This window comes from Malurus melanocephalus, unplaced genomic scaffold (assembly GCF_030028575.1).
Source record: "Malurus melanocephalus ecotype Western Australia unplaced genomic scaffold, MMel_1.1 scaffold_10, whole genome shotgun sequence".
NCBI classification, from domain to species: domain Eukaryota; kingdom Metazoa; phylum Chordata; class Aves; order Passeriformes; family Maluridae; genus Malurus; species Malurus melanocephalus.
In genome coordinates this window covers 1,502,161-1,516,601 of record NW_026623242.1, presented here as the reverse complement: position 1 = coordinate 1,516,601, position 14,441 = coordinate 1,502,161, and the positions used below count along the sequence as shown (strand labels likewise).

General features: G+C 38.1%; 2 protein-coding genes across 2 annotated transcripts in view; both read right to left on the bottom strand.

The window, feature by feature from the left end:
• MSRB3 (methionine sulfoxide reductase B3) overlaps positions 1-1,705 on the bottom strand; it is an 84,167-nt gene extending 82,462 nt beyond the window's left edge. The window contains exons 1-2 of the mRNA XM_057378139.1: positions 1,662-1,705; positions 63-382 (exon numbers count right to left, since the gene is read on the bottom strand). Coding sequence (XP_057234122.1) covers positions 63-382; positions 1,662-1,705 — 364 coding nt within the window. The remainder of the gene's footprint in view (positions 1-62; positions 383-1,661) is intronic.
• LEMD3 (LEM domain containing 3) overlaps positions 1,150-14,441 on the bottom strand; it is a 42,828-nt gene continuing 29,536 nt past the window's right edge. The window contains exons 7-13 of the mRNA XM_057377204.1: positions 13,846-13,947; positions 12,712-12,814; positions 12,329-12,507; positions 6,569-6,650; positions 3,733-3,838; positions 3,565-3,643; positions 1,150-3,344 (exon numbers count right to left, since the gene is read on the bottom strand). Coding sequence (XP_057233187.1) covers positions 3,181-3,344; positions 3,565-3,643; positions 3,733-3,838; positions 6,569-6,650; positions 12,329-12,507; positions 12,712-12,814; positions 13,846-13,947 — 815 coding nt within the window. The 3' untranslated portion in view covers positions 1,150-3,180. The remainder of the gene's footprint in view (positions 3,345-3,564; positions 3,644-3,732; positions 3,839-6,568; positions 6,651-12,328; positions 12,508-12,711; positions 12,815-13,845; positions 13,948-14,441) is intronic.

The window sequence follows — 14,441 nt, the reverse complement described above, 5'->3', positions numbered from 1 at the left end:
CCCTCCCCGCGGCACGGCAGCGGGGGCCGGTGTGGAGGTGGGGGGCCGGGCGCAGGTCCTACCTGCGGTTCCTACCTGCGGCTCTTGCGGCGGCCGCCAGCGCCAGGCAGAGCGCGGGGAGAAGCGGCGGCGGCGCAGCGCGCATGGGAGCGGCCCGAGGGAGCGAGCGAGCGGCCCCGGCCCCCCCGCCCCGCGGGAGCGCAGTGACGGGCCCGCCGCCCGGGGAGCATGACGGGAAATTCCTGGGCACCGGCGGCCAACGCCAAATATGAACATGGAGCCGGGAGCCTCCCGCCGCACGCCCGGCACGACCCGGCAACGCGGGGAGGCGGCCGGCGGCCTGGCCCGTCCCGTCGCCGCAGCACGGCCGGAGCGCTCTATCCTAAAGGGTTAAAGGGTGCGCCTCGGGCTCCTTGCCTTTTTACAGTGACGTTCCTGCGGTTCCAAGGAGAGCCCCGGCCGGAGTGCTCTGGCCGAGTGGAGGCAGCCCCGCCGTGCCCGTCAGCTGCCGCAGCGGCTCCGGCCCGCGGCTCCCACCCGGAGCCAACTCATGACTTAGCACCGGCCGCGGAACGGCGACAGAGCTCAATGCCCACCGTGCCTAGCTTCCAAAAAGGAGAGAACCGAACGACATCGAAGTTCTTTCTCCCTGCTCCTGCTCCCCTTCTCCAGGGGACACGTACACGTATGCGGGGCAAATCATGTAAATAATGGACTTACACACCCCTCTTTGTTCCTCCCCCAACCCTTCAACTTATCACTAAAACAATTTTAAAATAGTATAAGATAATGACAGGGAAAATAGCCAATCTTTTCTGTAATCTGTCGAAATCCCTTTGATGACTTTTTGTATCTCACAATATAACAAAAGAGGCTGAAAGCACAAGGGTAAGGCTCCTCACTGCCATCCTTTAAGAGGTCAGACAAGATGACATGTCCACAACGTAGGAATGAACATAATGCCTCTGCACTCCGTGTGTACAAAATCGGGACTAAAGTCAAGCTGACAGCCAGTCAAGTGAAGCTCAGCTGCGTGTGTCAGCTCATGGTAGCACTTGTCCACATCCTAACGACTGAAAGTTAGGTGGCTATGACACATTAATATCCCCCTCCATCCCTCGCTGAAATAAGTATTTGAGTCAGACACACCCAAATATCTAGAAGGTGAGACACATATAAAAACCCCTAATAAACCTTTAATTCGAGTCTGGTTTGGTTGTTTGTTTTTACAGGATAGGGTGACAAGTACAACAAACATCTGATTTTTCTCAAATGTTCAGGTTCTATACACATTCCCCTCTGTCTGGCAGGAAGGGATATTGGTCAGCTTAACAGTTTAAGGTAAAATAAGCTGCATAATAGTACATATTACAATTAAAATGTACAATGTTTACAAGAAATATATTTTAGAAGCAAGATAGATGCATTTGCATCGAGGCGACCTTTTAAAATGCCACAACTATTTTTACATTCACTCTTGCAACAGGTCACAAGATGGGGTCACTAAGGTCAGGTTAACAAATCACTATGATGCACATCAAATACAACAAAATTAGTTTATATACATATATATAATACATATACATGTATATTATACATATACATATATGTATATAGTAAAACTCATCAAAATTCTACCAGACCTGGCACAATCCACTTACCCATCAAAAATATGTACTTGTCCTTGGTAAGCAGAACTATGCATGGCTGATTATATATTATATATACTCATTCATTAGCATCTGAGACATAAAACCGAGGATTTAAAATTTTTCGGTTAACAAACTCTCCAATAATAAACATGGTGCCCACAAAAGCACAAAGGTAAGGCACAATAGGATTTCCTGTTGCAGAATMGTGTGCATCATGTTTACTTAACCGTAAGAAAAACGTGCATTATTTGTGCAAGATCATGCTGCAGATCCATCATATCTACAAAGTAAAGTGAGTTTCAGTAAAATTTGTGGGACCGGTGTGCTTCCAGTCTCACCTCCTACAGGATGTTCAGCTGCATAACTAGGTAAAATTGTTGTAGGAGTGGGGATTAGTAAAGCCAATAATCTTAGATTTGCATCTAAGCTTCTCAGCAACAATTTTGTACCTCTAGGTAAACATTAGTAAATTGACAAGCTTGGAACCACAAGATTTAATGTCGGCTGCACTGGCTTGCATGAGTCAAAATTGTTGCAAGGAAGTATGTACCCTTTAAAATTTTAACAGGTAAATGGTTCATTAAAGCACATTATAATGTACTGGGTATGTCACTTAATCCAATGGTATTTTGTCACAGCCCTGACAATTGTAATAATAAATACAGCTTTTCACAAAATATTTTTCCAGTATCTGCCAATTGCTTCTTTATTGCTCACAAATTTGAATTCATTACAATTGGTATCAGACCCTTCACACAAAATCAGTCAGGTATTTTATATAAAACCTATAAAAGATATCTAACCTGTATCCAACACTTTTAGGTATTTGGCCTCTTGTCATGGTACAGGCCAAAACCATATAAAACAATAGGTTTTGAATAAAATAGGAAGCTTATTTGCTGCTTTCATGCAGACATCCTCACAACCATTTTTGCCACCACCAGCATTTACATTTATATACAAAACCCAGTACATCCGCGTTCAGCTCATCTTCCCTCACACTGATATGCAACCACTAATGTCAAATTCACTTTCCCCATACCCCAGCTGCAGAAAAAGATTCTTATACAGCAACAAAAATCTAATATTGACTGATTTTTTTTTAAACTTATTCACCATCAGGAACTGTAGGTTGCTTGTTACAAAATACCCACAAGATTATTTCACAGGAAACTATGGAAATACAGGAAGTCTTCTTTTCTCCATGCTTTTGTATTATTAAAAACACTTCTTGGTGCAAAAATACAGTCACCACATCTGCAAATGTATAATGGTATTCCTCATGCAAAACTTAAATGTATTGGTTTACTATAGCCCCGGAAAACTTTGTGAAGCAACATTTTTTTCTTTTTTGTCAGCTCAGTATTACTGCCTCATTGCTAAGTCCCTTTGGAAACARGATTTCTGGAACGTTCAAACTTTTATTCATTAAAGTATTACATACAAAAAGCACTAAAAAAGGAAGACGGCAGCCAAACAGGAAAATTCCTGTTGCAAATAACAGTCCTAGCAGTTGTAGAAAGTTTTCTCAGGAACTTCCCTGAGAATTAGTTGTGCCTGTCCGAAGACGCAGATGTGACATAGAGTTCATGTGTTTGTTTGATGGCTTCAGTGGAGTGTTACAAGTGAGAGCCTGGGGAAAACGATGATGATATCGATCTAGTCGCAGGTATTTTACTGTTACCAGCTTTCCTATGAGGCAAACAAATAGGAAAAGAGAAACCTTCTAGTTCAGTATTGCATTTTTCTTCAGGATATAAAACAAATTATATCATTACATCAAAATGAGTCTACCAGATTTTTGGTTCCTGCTCAATATTTTAGATATCAAACATTTCACCATTTAAAAGAACTCCAGCTGCACCCATCTTCTGTCATTTCTACCCATGTTTTATAAACTTCCATTCCTTACCATCAAACCAAGAGCCATGTAATGCCTTGAAAGCCTTTCCAGCATACTCAGGAGAGAGACACTTGACATACACACAGCCCTGTGTAAGAGAGARAGGGGTTTGGGTTTTTTACAAGTCCAGCCAAAAGGATGAACAAAATATTAAGACRTTACTGAAAAGACACCCACCTCACGGGAATTTTTGTCTACGGCAATATGAACAATTCCATCATTATCACTACATTTCTCCAAGATTGCTTCTTGAATTGCTAGATGCCAGTGATCACCTATTTCCCTAGGAACACAATGAAAGATTTATTGGAATACATAATTTTTTAAACATTCACAACAATCTCATAACTTCTCCACTGAGTCTGGTTTAGCTGTAACTAGACATAATTTTCTGGTAAATGCCTCTGGGACAGATTTAGTACTTTTCCTACTGAATACATAGTAAATTGACTCCTGCAGCCCACTTTAGAAAATCCAACCCTAGAAATCAACAAGAATAACCTCTACTTGGGGGGGGGGGGGGGGGGGTTGTCCTAAAAAGGGCTTACCCAAGTGATGCTTAGACTGATACTTTAAAAAATACGTTTCTGCCTTGCATAGTACATGTCTAGAACACACAATAAAGTCTGCTGCTGTGATATGGGGGTTCACAAGGTACAAGTGAACAAGCTGAACAAGTTGTTCCCTTGATACATGTTCTGAGTTTTGTCAGTAGAAAGATGATTATTTACTGCACTAACATTAATAAAAACAAATTAACTGGTATTTTCCCCAGATGATTCTCAAGTCAAGGAAAAAAAAACCTCTGTCATGGGGCTGCTTCTAACAGCTACTGGTGTATCGCTGAAAAGAACTTAGTAATTACTGCCAGTGTACAGTCACTTAAAGAGCAGCTAAAACTAGTTTTGTTAAACATACCCTRCACCCACAGCAAACACCAAAACAATACTTGCCAATCTAATCACAGACACTGGTACACTCTGTGTTTAGGTTGTTAGTGGAAGTATTTATCTCTTTCCGATCTGGGACAAGAACATAAGACTCCTTCCTCTAATGAATGACACAAACAGCTGAATGATATMGTTTGTATTGAACTGGGGGTTTTGGATTTTTGTTTCTTTATGTTTGTGTTGTCTTTAAGATAACGCCAAGGATGTGATAAGAACTATTTCCTTAAGCAGCAGTCCTCTGAAAGACGGGTCATAAAAGAGGAATGGGCTAACGAGTGCAATATGGAATTGGGTGAAGTATCCCACTTGGAATGTAATCCAGCAGTCCAGTAATGGAGCTAGGTCAACTTCCATAAGAAAAGGTCTACACGAAGCCAAAGTATTAGAAGCTGCAATGTTCAAAACAGATGACTGGATATAGACACTAAAGAGAAGTGTCAAAACACAACAATGCCTAGTCTATAAATGGGGAGTTTTTTTTAAAACACCTGTTGGGCATGGACTGGGTCAGTACTGAAAAACACTAAAGCTTACAGAAGATACAGACTAAAAAGGGAGATTGTTCTGAGAAAAATAATGTCTCAGCAATTCCATTAACAGCAGACATTTTGAACAGCTAACATTCTGAAACAGGAGAGTAGCCAATACAACATACCAGTAAATATTACAGTGAAGCTCCTGGAATGGACGTTATTTCAGTACCACTCAGACTAACCAATATAGCTCACAAAGTCTTCTTTGAACAAGGACAATAAGGATGTTACTACCACTTAAAATTCTGTGCAATTCTCATGTTTTGCTTAATTCTCCTTCAGGAGGATCAATTTGCTTCAAGAATTCCTAAAATTTCAGTCTTGCTCACCCTACTGCAACCTCAAAATTATCACAGAAGCCACAGAAGCTGGTGTCTTTGACCAGTCATGAAGTCTTAAAGCCACTGAGAAAAAGTTTTTAAACCACTTCTTTATGCTAGGAGTAGCGCTGTCCTCAGCTAAATTAGCTAACAGCTTTTCAGTTAATAAGGCAAGGAACTGAAGTAATTAAATGTGACTAGAAAAAAGGCTGAAGAAACACATCCAAACTTTGCAATCACTTGTRTCCATACTCTGATGGCCTTCCCCATTTCCTGTTATTCCCTGTTCTGATCAAAAGCTTTTATTTTCCTCTCAACCTCTCATATTCTTCAGTCCCAATTAGCATTTCACATTTACCCTGTAAGACAGTATAGCATCTTCATTTTTCACTTGTATAATCGAGGAAGAAATTACTCCAGAGAAGTTCCTGGAGTCCCTRTATCTCTTTACAATAGACAAAAGAGACTCCAAAGATTAGCTGGCATAACCTATGTGTTAGCTCCAATCTCCTACCATGATCTAGTCCACAGCCGAAGCGGATATAATGGAATAGTGGAGTGGATGAAGATTTAAAAGACTACCAAAAAAATTAATTATTTTTCCTTAACTATTGGCACACAAAACAAGGCTTGTTACTTATTTGTACACTGTACATACTTTAGAATCACATGTAAGCATTAGAAGGCAGTACTCAGCACTAATTTGTTCCCACTACAAAAATCCATTTGCTCCAAAATCAAGCAGTCACTGTGCCATAAAGTACTAAGTTATTTAAATTCAGCCTTTTAAATGCAAACTGTGCAAGCTCTGTAACAGTCCAAATACTCCAGAATACTTAACAGTACTTCAAAAACTTACAATCTGTTGTCAGACCACATGAGTCTCCCCTTTCAGCTGATATAAGTGAACATTCACAAACTTAATTAATGGRGAAAGACTAGTCATTGCTCCAAATATTTTGACTATACGCCACATCCCTCAAGAAGTGAGCCAAAGACACAGCACAATACAATGAAGGACAGAAGACAGACACTTCAGGGTTTTTTGTATATTCTCATAGATGTTAAGAGAAACATTTTTTATTTACAACCAGTTTGTTTCTTTTAAGATGTTCATGTTTCTTCAATTCTTCCAAACCCCTCCTAGAGGAAAGACATGGACTATCCCAAAAGAATACAGAAATACAGATAGATGACTGGTTTTACTTACATAACTGGATCAAACATATTGCGAATCTTTAGACATGGTGTCAAGCTGTTCGGTGGTGAATTTCTTCTATCTAGATGAAATGCTAAAAAGAAAAATAAATTCAATACTAATTCTTGACAGGCATAATGCCATTGAGTTAAGAAGTGTCAACTTTATTACATTAATACCTTTCTAGTTTTACTCAGAGGAAAGTTTCCTCGATATATGAAAGAATTCAAGCAAATTAAGTTTCAGAATCTTCTACCACACTGAAGAAAACAGACCATAATTAGCTGATTTTTTTATACTTACARCTTCTACATTTAAGGCACTCTCTTATATCCAGGCCACACAGAAGGAATTCAGGATATTTTTGAAAATACCATGAGCTTGAAAAGAAAGGATTTGCATTATGTGTCCATGAAAAGCCAGATATACTTAACAACTGGAGTAAATTTTGGGAGCTGCAAGTTAACCAAGCAGTTTTACTGCCAGATGAATTTTAATTTCTTCCACTTTTGGGGCAATTTGCTGCCCATCTGGCTAACAAATAGGGASACATTTAGATGGATGTTGCATTGCACCTGCAGTGCAATAACATGTCAAGAACACTACAATGACAGGGCTTTTGTAGCCCTAAATGATCACACATGACCAGAAGCTTCTAAAAATCTGAAACGAAACATACAAAGATAAAACAGGCATAAGAAGAAAAATGAAAATTAAAAATAACAGAGTAACTCAAAGCTGAACAGTGCCATGAAATACACACTGAAATTCCAAAGTAAATATTACTTCTCTAAAGTTCACAAATTCTATTTGTGGGAGTCACAACAGAAGACTGTACCATAAGAAAATGAATCAAGGAACCCTTCAGATTCAGATAAGGCAGCTCTGTGCCTTAAGGAGGGCAACAAAGGAGCAATAGAAATGAAAGGGGTTAACCCTGTAAAACAGCTTTCAAGGCTTGAAGGAAGTTTTACTTTGAAGATTGAGATAAGTAGATTCAAGAGTTTAAATATAAGATTAAAAATCTCAGTAAGATATAATGATGTTCCAAACTGCTGCTAATGCTTCTTGTTTCAAATCCCTACTTCAGAAKAATTTGACAGATTCAAGATGTTACATTCCAACCGTTAGAAGTCTGTTTTGGGCAGATGTCTATGCTTCTTACTGCTAACCTTTTAAAAGCTTCCAAGTACAGCCAAAGAACACTGCTGCTCTTCTGTATGTCACCAGAACAAAAACCATGTCACACAGACAAAATTCAGTCATGTGGAAGACATTGCTTGTGAAAGACAAGCACTAACCAAAAGAAAATTCACTGCCTGGAGATACAGCATAGAAAACTAATTTCTTATGTAAATTTCCAAGACAAAGAACCCCACAATTACCAACTGGAAATTAGAAAAGGTGGCTTTCAATTCTAATATCAAACCTACTGCAAGTTCCCCAAATAACTAAAAATGTTCTTATTAGAATACACATGCACACAGAATGCAAGTCACCAACACCCGTAACAGCTGTCTGGGGTTTTTCTTGGGAATAGATTTCTAAATATGCTGGTGACACTGCATCTATCTCTGAGCTACCTATAATTTAAGGACAAGTCCTTTTTCAATAGCACATGGTTTTGTAAAGTTTTTTGCCCCTTATTAAAAATTATACACAGGGTATACCATAAAAACTTTACAGAACTAAGCAACATTGAAAAATATATGGACTTACCTTATTCATGTAGGTTGGCTCCAGCACATCAAGGGTGGGGTGAAATGTCACCAGCATATTGTACACTGGGGCACCACACCATACTGGAGAAGGTGACCTGGGGTGGCCTAGACATGAAAAGGTGTGGGGTTGAGGAAATTATGTGCTGATTGTTTAAAACTAGGTTTATTCAGCACATGGTTTTATTCCAAGGATAAAGAATGGTGAGGTTATTTGCAGAGACCCTAGATCCTGAGAATCAAGATTTCTGCAAGCTGTTTATGAACTAAAAAAAAAAATAAATTCCATACTGATATTTACAGCAGCAGCTACACCACTGAGTGATCCAAAAGCAACTAAATGAGGAATCTACACTTTACTGTAGCTACCTGTATAAACCAAGTTTTGCCTGTTCCAGTTTCGAATATTTTTTTATGTCCTTTTGACTGGAAGGGCTCAGGTGCTTACTGAGATAACTTCAGCCAGAGGATACCACCAGCACAAGATAAACTGCTACCAACTTAATGTAACATACTAGTTGGCAGAGCAAGTGTGCCCAGAGCAGTACAGCATAAGAAAACAAAGATAAATCTCTTTTTTATTAAAAACCTTCACGAAGTCATGGTAAATTCAAAGTAATTTTTGCAACTTAGATGGAACATTTCATGTATAAGGGAAAAAAACTACCATGAAAATCAGTGAGGTGTGAAACTAATGCTAGAGCAGTAATAAGCCTTAATATGTATACCAGAAAGTGCACCAAAAGAGGAGCTCAGAGAAGGCACAGTCAAGTTAAAGATGTACCTACACAGAACTCAAAATAGCATAGCTAAGTGATGTCTCTTGAACTTCATTACACATCTGCAACAATTAATTCTCCCCCTTCCTCAAAAGAGAAAGTTTCACTGACAAAACTGTTCAGATTATTCTAAAACTTACATCACTGTGGAGCATACAAAATATTCTCAATAAGGGCATAAGCAGATATTCTTGCAGGACAACAGTCTAAGCAACACACTGATTAACTAAACATCTCACACCTTTTTCTACACAGATCTCAAGAGTAATACTTACAAAATGAAGACAAAAAAATAGAGATGAAATAGAAAAGCAGATGTACAACTTTGTGCAGAAAGTCACTGGCAGGAAAAAATTCAGGACTTTCCTAAATTCCCCTTGGGGATTACTGAGCACTTTCAAAAAAAGGAAACTATTTTCTATTTCATTCATAATGTACTTTGTTTCACTACCTTAAATTGAGTATCACTGTGTCATTCCAGATTCAAAGAGCAGCAGCAGCTAAAAGCACATGCTTTTGTCAACCCCTTATCACTGTGGCTGCAATATGTCTATGATGGAAGAAGTGTCCCTTGCACTGGCTTCGACATGAACATTGAAGAGATGGCAGTATYACTTTCTGTGCCCCTTGAATTACTAATATGTTATTGCTAAAGGAATTCCTGGATTACACCTAGCACTATGGGTTACAAGACAGCCCAATGGATCTTTAGATGTGATTTTGATGAATCTGATAAGGCTGAAGACTTGCATCAAATACAGGTAACCATGTTGCTTAAGAACAAATTTTACAATGTTAAGCCACTGATCACTGTAATTTATTAAATACCAACCCTTCTTATCAGAGGCAAGAAAAAAAGAGCAAATTATTACCTGAAAATGTTGAAAATTATGCCCTTTCACAGAACATGAGATTCTTTAATACACATGAAAGATGCTGAAATTAAAATCCTACCAAAGAGAAGAGTATGGTTGAAGTGAGGTTTAATATAGTTAATTCAGCTATAGAAGACGAGCATAGGATGGACACAGAATTTTACAAGCAGCATGAAATCCAGAGTTTTCCTGCAATAGTTGTGAGTAGAACTGTGGTTTGGGGGTTTTTTTTTGTTTGATTGTTTTTGTTTAGAGAAAGGATTATGTTCTCACAAGCTGGAGAGGAGGAGTGTCGTTCACAAAAGGTAACAGGTTATCTTCCATGCTGCAGGATGAAATATCACCCTAGATGAGGTACTTCAGAGAACCTCTTTATCTCATCTCCAGAGCTGTCAAGGAACTTTAGCTTCTGCTGTTAGCTTAGCTATACTGCAGCCCTGTCTATGTAGTTTTCTTCAGAGCTCCAGTTATCAAAGGTGTGACAGGACAATTGTATCTGTTCTTTCAAAAGCAAACTGAATGCACTAGAAATGTGAGGTTCTCTCCACTGATTTAACTAAATTACTCAACATAATCAAGATTGTTTCTCAGTTGACTGTTCTCCTGTACATTGTTTTCAAAACAACGTATTAATTCATCCTACAACTTACCTACCTTTTTCTTTTAAAATAAATACATCCATAAGTACACACTCTGCGTAACATACAGATAAAAGTCACAGCTGAGAGATTAAATTACTCTGTCCACATTTGCAATATGCTGCAGTAGGTATCAGATGCTCAAACTGGGATGGTACATAACAGTGGCTGTCTTTCTAGAAAGTTTTGGAGACAACTGCTCTGTTTAGAGTCTTGAATGTATATTCCATGTAGCAAAGCATCAACTGAGCTATGACACACTAAGGAGTCTACCAGGTAAGGAGAATCCAGTCTGATTTCTAATACCAGACACAATGTCACAGAGTGATTTATACTGCAATCAAACAGGACAAGAAAAACTGACAGCAAATGAGTAGTAAATTAGAACTAGAGCATGTTTCACAGCCTGTATTGAACAATACACTACATAGTCAGATTTATAATATATACACAGCTTGCAAAATCTGTGTTCAATTTAAGTGTTTGAAATTCAATCATGGCAGTACTACAGAGATGGAACAGAAACAGCTGTTAACAAAACCCACCATTTCTGTATTGCAACCAAAGCACTTGCACATCTCTAATATACAATGTCCTGGAAAGAAAAGGTTCTGCAACTTTTGCAAATGAAGTCCATATACACATCTTACTAATGAAAACTTTGAGAAACTGAAATCAAGCAATACAGATGCCACAGCAGAATGCCACATTACTACTACTGCGAAACACTGACCACAGAATCTCAAGTCTGCAGAAGTATTCATAAGGTACTCTTAAAAAAGCAGCCCTCATTTGCAATGAATTATATAAAATGAGAAATGTAATGCTAAAACATTAGTAATATAAGTAATATAAGTTTGAGAAATAKATAATAACATTATTTACTTTCCAACTCAGGCAGAGATAGAAATGCCCCTTGTTTTTTAATTGCAAGCCAGAATTCAAGTCTTATAGTGTTAATTTTTCATTGACCAAAAAAAAGAGCAAACCAAAACATGAAGCTTAACATGAAGAAGGGTAGAAAGAAAATTAGTTTGGAAAATTTGACCACTGCAGACGTTCAACTGCAAACCCACTAGATTCTTGCCACTCTGTTTCACGACAAAGCTGAAAAGTGACAGACCACTGCAAAATCCATGCATGACGACTGCCTTCTCTATTAAAACAAATTCTTTACACCACGGAGTTTGAAAAACAAATGCAGTGTAGAAAAACATTTATGACAGAGTTTGTGCATTTGGAAATCTGGTAGTGTTAGATGCTCTTTCTCCTAATTGAGGAGTCTTTTGTCCCAGCAGCTTCCCTTTCAAAATAAACATCTCTTCCTCCTAACTTTGTCTTTAGGCATCTGACAGATAACAGTAGGAAACTCAAGTCTGCAAGATCCAATTTACYTGCTGTCAGATACAACCAATTACATTACTTCCAGTAAGTGTAAGGCATGTCAAAATTTGACCAACTAAAGAATTTTTTTTTTAATTCGTGAAAAGGAAGAAGTAACTCACTTTGGCTAAATACCCTCTGTATACTTCTGCAGCAGCTATAACAGAAAAGCTCATTTCCCTTGAAAACAGGGCAGACACATGGCACAAAAAAAAGTAAGTCCATAAAACAAGATAATAGAGAAATAGCACCAACAGTTCATAACAATCCTTAAATGCATGAAAGAAAAGAAGCCTTTCATGTTAAAGCAACAGAGTACCATTTATAAGTTAGATGCAGAAATTAAGGCAATTACAGTTGCAAAATATAACTTCAATACCTTGGCCTTGCCACACTTTCGATGGTATTACTAAAATTTTGTCACATGCTGCAGAAGGTTGCATCCACTTCCAAACCATGAACTCAGCACCACCTACTCTTCGTGTCTCTGTGCGAACTCTAGATTCATTTGCTGCAAGAAAGTCAACTGCTCTATTCCAGACTTTATTCATCTTCCTCCTTAAAAATTGAATTAAAGTTAGCATTAAAACAAACTTCATAGTTGACATCCAGCACATAAGAGAAATACAGTGCTTTTCATCCTACCTTTGCCAATAGGAAATCTCCAAAATATTACACTGTGCAAGCTACAGAAATTAAGTTAACTGACCAATTTATTTTTACTGGTTTTCCCTCCTTTCAGTACTTCTAGTGAGAACGTACCTGTCCTGAGGTGGTATTAGAGAATCACGCACATGTAAAATTGGCATGTAAGGCTGCAATTCTTTATTTTCTGAACATGCCTCGCTGTGACTTCTTAGAACATCTGAGGACACCATAGGAAAAAAACCAAACTGGTTACTATGTAGTTCATGCAAACATTTTAACAAGTATCAATTCTGGCAATTAACAACTACTCTGAACACCCCTCCCTATTTCAATAGTTCAGGGGTTTCGGCATTTTGAAATATTTTTACTCCAAACCATGCTTAAGGCAAATTAACCAAACACAGTGCATTCCACATATCCCAAATAACTTTGAAATAAAGGAAGAGAATTCTTACAGTTACTCTTGATTGGTACTTTCAAGTGTTAGCAAAGGTGGCCATATTTGAAAATAAAGTGCTTTCCTTCCACCTCAACAAAACTTGACTTTCAGACAAAAAAGGTAGGAACATGGTTAAAATAGAAGAGTTATGATTTCTCTACCATCTCTGTATGTATGGTGACTGCCATAAACGAAAGTAATAGAACAACTTAAATAAGAGCTTAAAAACTACAAGCACAACCTACTGGAAACATTGTGGCTTCAAGCAGAAAGCGGGGATTTCACAGCTYAATTAGGAGAATCATGCATACTATATTAGCACTGTAATTTCTGCTCAAAGTTACTAATTTAAAAACTGCTTTTTCTATGAAAAACCATTAGGGGTGGTATTGAAAGCTACCACACTTTTTTGGAGTGGGTATTTCAACTGAAATTAGCTGAATAAACAGAAACAGAAAGCAGCATGTCACCATACATCCAGTAAACAAAATATTGCATTTTTATTTGTACTCAATAGTAGCTCAAAATACTATCAAGACAATGGCAACTTTATAGCCGTGTTGATGTAATTCACAAATTACAACCTTCATGTCAAAAGCTTTAATTAAATTTAAAGGATGGGCTTTAAAAAAAAAACCAAAAAAACAAAAGGGAAACAAAATACATGAATCACACATTGGACCAAGAACTTCTGCATCATGATAATTGACTAGTAAACAGGCAGAAATGTAACTGAATTAATGCCAATACTTTGAAAACTTATACAAAGCTGATACAGATACATCTAGACGCAACTCAAGAAGCCATACCTATGATTTTCACCACCATATCATACATCTGCTTTGTTTCTTCTTCCTCTTTTGCCCAACGGTATTTCATGTAGTGTAAGACTCCCCAAACCATTGCTATACCTGTATTAAGATGTACAATATTCTTTAAACAGCATTAGAGCATTGGATATTTAACAAAGTTTACAGCACACACTTCATAAGTTGGTTGAGTTACCTAACAAGCACGGTGCATTCCACAGCTGGAGAAATACAGTGTACTTGCTACCCATATTTTATACTCTTACACGGAAACACAAACTCTTCCACTTTAAAAAGCAGTTACTTTCAGAAAAACATTTCCCTGTTTTAAGAACAGCTTAGTATCCCAGGACTATGGTTTGAAATTTTTACCCACTTCTGCAGAGGAACAGTAGAGTAATTATATGGGGAAAATTAGAAGTCATATTAAAAGTTGCATAAAGTGACAATTCAGAACAGATCAAGATTTTAAAATGCACAATATTCTCTAGTTGATAGGCAAGTCACATGCTTTAGATATACCGGTCAAAAAAATTAACGTGGACTGCTTCAGTTCAGCTACAGATTTGTACTTATTGCAACAGAGTACTCCATAC